Source organism: Rhinoderma darwinii, chromosome 3 (assembly GCF_050947455.1).
Source record: "Rhinoderma darwinii isolate aRhiDar2 chromosome 3, aRhiDar2.hap1, whole genome shotgun sequence".
NCBI lineage: Eukaryota > Metazoa > Chordata > Amphibia > Anura > Rhinodermatidae > Rhinoderma > Rhinoderma darwinii.
In genome coordinates, this window is record NC_134689.1 from 193,262,743 (window position 1) to 193,269,246 (window position 6,504).

The following is a 6,504-nucleotide window of genomic DNA, read 5'->3' on the forward strand; positions in this document are numbered from 1 at the left end:
CTCTATGACAACGCCCGGGGTCCATATTAACCTTTTTATTAACTTTAACCCTAAAACTTTTTTTTCTGATTTACGATTTTTGGGGCAGAATCGCTGCTCTTCCGCCACAAAAATCGCAACACTTGCTTTTTGTTGCAGGTTTAACCTCCCCATTGAATTCAACGGTGAAAACCTGTAACAGAAGAGCAGCGATTCCGAAGCATAAATTGACATGTTGCAGATTTAAAAAAACGCACCGCAGGTCAATTTATGAATGGTTGTTCAGCTGATTTTTTTTCCGCAGTGTTTCGATGAGATTTGCTCAAATCTCATCCACTCTGCTGCTGCTGTAACACGCTGCAGATTTTCCCCAATGAAATGCGTTGCGGAAAAAAACCGCAGTATTTACACTACATGTGAACTTACCCTAAAGGATTAGTCAATAATCGTGTTTTCTTATTTATTATTAGCAAACTAGAAGAGGCAACAATTGACCTGCGAGGCTGACACACCGAAGACAGATTTGGTCAGATGACAAATATTCACACATGGGACTGAAGACACATTTGATCATCTCTTTGTGGAAATTGAGAGGAAAAGAAAACCATTTGTATCATGCAATCTAGTAAACCAAGAAGGCAACCGTACTACTTCTTCAATGTTTTGACATAACTTTTTTAATAAAAAATAAACAAACTTTAAATAGAACATTGAAATTTAATAAATGAACTTCTACAGCATATGTGTAATAATCTTGCATTTCTGTCATTTCGGGTAGGAACACACGGCGTTAACACTGCAGATTTTTCGTAACGGATTCATTATGGATAATCCGCAGCGTATTACAGTAGCAGCAGTGTGGGTGAGATTCCAGCAAATTTCGTCCCCACGCATAGAAAAAGACCACCAGAAAGAAAACGCACATAATTTGACCTGTGGTGCGTCTTCTTCTGTTGTGGGTTTTCCCCATTGAACTCGATGGGGTGCTTAACTAGTTGCCGACACAGGACGAGAATCTTCGTCCTGAGCGGCGGGTACTTCGCGCATTAGGACGTGGATTCTCGTCTTTTACAGCCAGTGTCCGCACGCGATCGGGAGCGGGGCAACGGCTGTAATACACAGCCACAGCCCCGCTATAACGGAGGAGAGAAGAGAAACATCTCTCTGCCGTTAACCCCTTAAATGCTGCGATCAAAGCTGATCGCGGTGTTCAAAGTAAATAAGAGGAGGGGGGACTGCCTTTTGATCGCGTCACAGAAAATCCCTGTGATGCGATCAAAGCCCATAACTTGTATGGTCAGACAGCCCAGGGTCCATTTGAGGACCTCAGGGCTGTCTGAACATATTTCCTGTTCAGTCGACTACGCTATGGCTTCTGGCAAAACGACAGGTCCGGTGCACAACAGAGACAAGCGGAAACCATGGGGAACGGATCCGTCACCATTGAAATCAATGGTGATGGAAACGGAAACCTCTGGTTTCCTTCTGTGTCAGTTTGTGTCTGTTCAGGGTCTCGTTCTGACGGAAAGCTCCGGCGGAACGTCATAACAGGGCCCCAACGCAGATGTGAACAAAGCCTTATCTGTGTGTATAGTGTTGCTATCTTGCCTTATAAAGGCATCCAGCAGTACAATAAAGCTTTTTCAAGGAAAGGTGTCATGAATTTTTATTTTTTTTTACTAATTTGTGTTTTTATTTAATACAATTTTATATGTACTCTATTTGTTTTTTCACCAAAGTGTTTTTTGTTTTTTTTTAACACTTTTTTACTTTACTGGTGGCTGCCATGTTTTATTTCATATGTCTATGTGTCTCTTAACGACACATACACAGATGGAATATGGCAGCTACAGGGCATATGACATAATGAACGGGACCCGTTCATTACATCCTGTGCTTCTGCCATCATACTCTGTACTGCGCATAGAAGCTGGTTTGTAGGGTGAAAGCCGGCACCACTGTGTGTGCGTGTGTGCTTGCATGCGTGGTTGAATATTTGGGGGGGTGTGTGTGTGGGGGGGCTCGACGGAGCAGCAGTGCTCTCCGCTGTTCCTTCAAAACAGCTGATTGGCGGCTGTGAACTATCAGTGGCTCCGTCGAGCGCCCCCTCCCCACACACATGCAGGTAAGGTGTGTGTGTTGGGGGGGGGGGGGTTTGTGTTTGGGGAGGGTTTGCATGTAGTGGTCTGGGTGCGGTTGCATGCTTAGGGGGGTTTGTGTGGGGGGGCGCTCGATCGAGCAGCAGTGCTCGCCGCTGTTCCTTCAAAAGAGCTGATTGGCGGCTGTGAAGGATCAGCAGCACACGAGCACCGCTGATCTTTCACAGCCGCTAATCAGCTGTTTTGAAGGATCAGCGGCGAGCACCGCTGCTCCATCGAGCAACCACCCTACACATAAACCTCCCAAACATGCAGGTAAGGTGTGTGCGTGCGTGGTTTTGTGTGTGGCGCGGTTGCATGTTTGGGGGGAGTTAGTGTGGGAGGGCGCTCGATGGAGCAGCGGTGCTCGCCACTGTTCCTTCAAAACAGCTGATTGGCGGCGAGCACGGCTGCTCCGTCGTGCCTTGCTCCTTCTGTGAACCACCGTGTAACTACATGGCGATTCACCGTAAAAAAACGTACAAAATATATTAAAAGTAAGTCATTAACGTAAAAAAAAAAAAAAAATTATTTGGTGACACATTCCCTTTAAAGAGAACCTGTCACATGACCAAAAAAACTGCCTGTCACATGATATGGGGTTACCGCCCACTTTACATTCAAAGGTCTCATTTACATGTCAGACGCCAGATCTAATGGCCCTTATCTCTCAGGAACAGTGGGAGCTAGCAGAAAAAAATAAAAAGCTGCATAATCTCTGAGGCGCCTGCAATTTAACTCCGCTGCAGTTTTACACGGGCCAATTATCGGGCAATCGAGCGTTCATGTGAACGCTTGTTCCCGATCAAGGATCAAGCAAACGCTCTTTCATCCAGTGATTGCATCGATTATGCAGCAGAAAGTATTGTTGTCAGCGGCACATCTCCCTGTGTAAACAGGGAGACGTGCTGCTGACATGAAAAAACTGTATGGGGATGAGCGATCGGAGTAACAAGTGCTCGTCCCCATATATGGCTCCTTGTGAAAGAAGCAAACGAGCGCCGTTTAAGGAGCTGTCTGGATCGGCCCTCGTTTACATGGCCCATGTCAGGCCATGTAAGAGGACCCTAAATATCTGGCCCCTAATGATAATGAGATGACTCGGCTCAATCTATACATCAAAGCTGACACGTGAGCTTCAGAAAATATGAGGTGTCAGCCTAGTGTGACTTGCTCTAGTGGCCATGTGGATAGTCTCATGAAAAAAATGTAACGCCAATAAAACGTAATTAAAAAAACCTGACTTAAATTCTGTCATTTTTTGATGATACATTCCCTTTAAGAGATTTTATTGTAACGTCTGCATACAGCCTACTTACATTTTGTCCCGTGTTCTGTAGCCTCTCTCTTGTTGGCTGCCAGAGACGCTGTATTGTGCAGGGACCCCTAAAGTCTCCGTAGTATCAGCGAAACATGTTGGATTAGCCAACAGTGTCTGTTAATGTTTTTAAATAACCGCATTTATACAACCCTGCAAAAAACATCTATTAGCTCTGTGGGGAGCGAGAGCTCCGTGACCATACGGCTTTGAAATAAAAGTTAAGTTTTAATTACAACTTGCAGTTACAGGGAGATGATTATGTCCATGCAGGGGATTTGAGCATGGAAAAACCAGAGCTTTAATCACTATAAATATATATTAAATTAATCAGCGCAACGACATGTTGGTGTTAAAAAGTGTAGGTTTCACTAAGGTTCCGTGTGCAAAAAATCCACTTGTCATGCTATTTAGCCCCTAAATAGCCACAACAATCCGCTAAATATACAGACTACGGCTGAATTCAGACGGCCATTAAAACAACAGCCGTCACACGGACACATTTATTTCAATGGCGCTATTCACACGACCTACAAACATCTGCCCATTGCTTTCAATGGGTTTTACGATGTTCTGTTCCCACGAGGTGTTATTGTACGCGTCGCTGCCAAAAGATGGAGTGTAAAAAGACGCCCGCGAAAAAGTAGTGCATGTCACTTCTTGGGGCGTTTTTGGAGCCGTTTTTCATTGACTCCATTGAAAAACAGCTCCAATAACATCCGAAATGGACGCCGCGAAAAACGTGAGTTGTTACAAAAACGTCTGAAAATGAGGAGCTGTTTTCGTCTGAAAACAGCTCCGTATTTTCAGACGTATTTTGCTAAGCCGTGTGAATATACCCTAAGAACTTGAAAAATTCTGATAAGACCGTGCGATTTGGCAGCGATAAATTTTAACATTTCACTCCGGTAGATGTTGCAGGTCCACAGGAACCCCCACAATTTATCGTTTGTCTTTCAATTGTTGCACGCTATTAAAATGGTGTTTATACAAAAATTTGTACGATAATCGCTCCGTCTAATAGGAGTGTATGTCTAAGGATGTGTTCACACGCGGTGTTTCCAGGCGTATTTCAGAGCGGGAACCCCTCGAAAAACACTAGCGAACTGCCTTCAAACAACTTACCATTGAAATCAGTGCAGTGGGAAATACTTAGTTTAGATCAGGTGTATTTTTGCGCAGCTTTTTAAAAAAAAAAAATGGCGTGTAAAAAGGTGCATGTCACTTCTTCAGGTGTTTTTGGAGCGGTCTTTCCATTGACACTATGAAAAATGCCTCCAAAAAGTCTATAAAAAAAAAATACCTTGAAGAAACGCTTCAATCATTTTCAGCTACAAAAATACCTGAAAATCAGAGGCTGTTTTACCTTGAAAACAGCTCTGTAATTTTCATCCATTTTTTATTGTAGGTGTGAACATACCCTCATAGGAGTGTATGTCAGCTCTAGCTGAAAAAATAACAGTATCTTGGCCTGACCTTTGCTAATAGAGATATGGTCTGGGAGAGGAAATTACATGCAGCCACTTCTTGGCCATTTCTAGTGGAGAGTAGAGCCACATTTTTTTGTTTACTATTTAACCCTAGCAGTGGCTAAAAACTGTTAATGGTGGCACTCCAGCTGGCATAATTCACACTAGCTTTTATACCCGGCGTTGCTCGGGAGGTTGACTTATGGTATAGATGGCGTCCGTCAGAGTGCCATGCACATGTGTCAGACACCGGCGCCATGTTGCATGACGCGGGACTTCGCGCACGCCCAGTGCAGCACGAGAACACCCCCCCCCCCTCCCGTGCACAACGCGCACGTGCCAGGGCCACCCCACATCGCGGCCCTCCGCGCATGCCCAATGCGACGGCTGGGGGCAGGATCAAGTACCACACCTCCCGTACCCAGTGGGCATGCGCCGCCGGGGCCGACACCAGGAGAAACACAGTGCGGCTCCCTGCGCATGCGCAGTACGACTTGCGCCGGACGCCTCAAGTCCAATGACAGAGGAACGATGCAGCTCCAGGGAAAGTGAATGTGTGTGGTGGTGTATGCGATAACCGCAATGTGTGCCCTGCTTATAATAATAATAAATGGTACATAAGAAGTATGTGTTAGAGGTTGGAGATAGAAAGAATCCATAACCATCAATATTATGTAGGAATAAAGACCACTTCCCCCTTGGCACATCCTGTTAGTATGATCCATTTTAAACCAATGAAAAATTCGGGCTTCAAACAAACTTTCTAAAATAGATATAAGATGGGCACTTTGGCAGTAGTTATGAGGGTTTAGGCAGTATAATGATGTCATGATGGGACCTACAAGGACACTTTAGCTACAATTATTGGGTCGTGGGCTTTATTTCAGGGTGGAGCTTATGCGTGGGCGAACAAAACGTGTCAGGCACCACATCTATGGTATACCAGAAGACATCTAAATTATAGCAATATACACTAAACTGCGACATCAAGTCACGCGGCAAAAAATGTGTGCGATATGTCTACAAGTCAAATGTGATTTAGGATTTGACATCCAAAAGACACTTACTGAACAAAAAACATTTCTGACATGTCGCAAATAAGTTGCGCATAAGTCGCTTGCGATGTTGTGACCACTTTGCGTGTAGTAGCGATGTTGCAATGCGGTCACTGTAAAAAAAAACCGCAAACTTCTTTGACAGCAATGTATGAATCCAGCCTAACATGTCGTTAGAAACCAGACAGATGCATACTGGAACAATATAATGCACTTATATATAGGGGGTTTGTGTTAAACATAGGGACTGTCCTCCAAAGGAAACGGACACGTGGCAGGAATGCCAAAACCTATTACACCCCGATAGTGTTATTCAACTTAATAATTAACGCTTCTGATTATGCGCGGGACTCGGTGAAGATAACGATTTATCGCTTTTGTTAGGCGCAAACTCCTTTAGTAACCGGAACGTTGTTTAGGAGCGTTGTTTCTGCCCGGTAAAACAGCGAGCTTAGTACTCAGCTACATCCGAGATAAACAAAAGCCTATTGGTTTAGAGCTGGCGTTGGCTCCGTTACCAAGCAACCAGCCGCTGCTCCCGGAAG

The 6,504-nt window shown here is 44.6% G+C and overlaps 1 protein-coding gene across 3 annotated transcripts in view; it reads left to right on the top strand.

The window, feature by feature from the left end:
- HDAC10 (histone deacetylase 10) overlaps positions 1 to 719 on the top strand; it is a 59,609-nt gene extending 58,890 nt beyond the window's left edge. For all 3 annotated transcript variants that reach the window (XM_075857194.1, XM_075857192.1, XM_075857193.1), the window contains one exon: positions 450 to 719. In XM_075857194.1, coding sequence (XP_075713309.1) covers positions 450 to 457 — 8 coding nt within the window. In that variant the 3' untranslated portion in view covers positions 458 to 719. The remainder of the gene's footprint in view (positions 1 to 449) is intronic.
- The last annotated feature ends 5,785 nt before the right edge of the window (positions 720 to 6,504 follow it).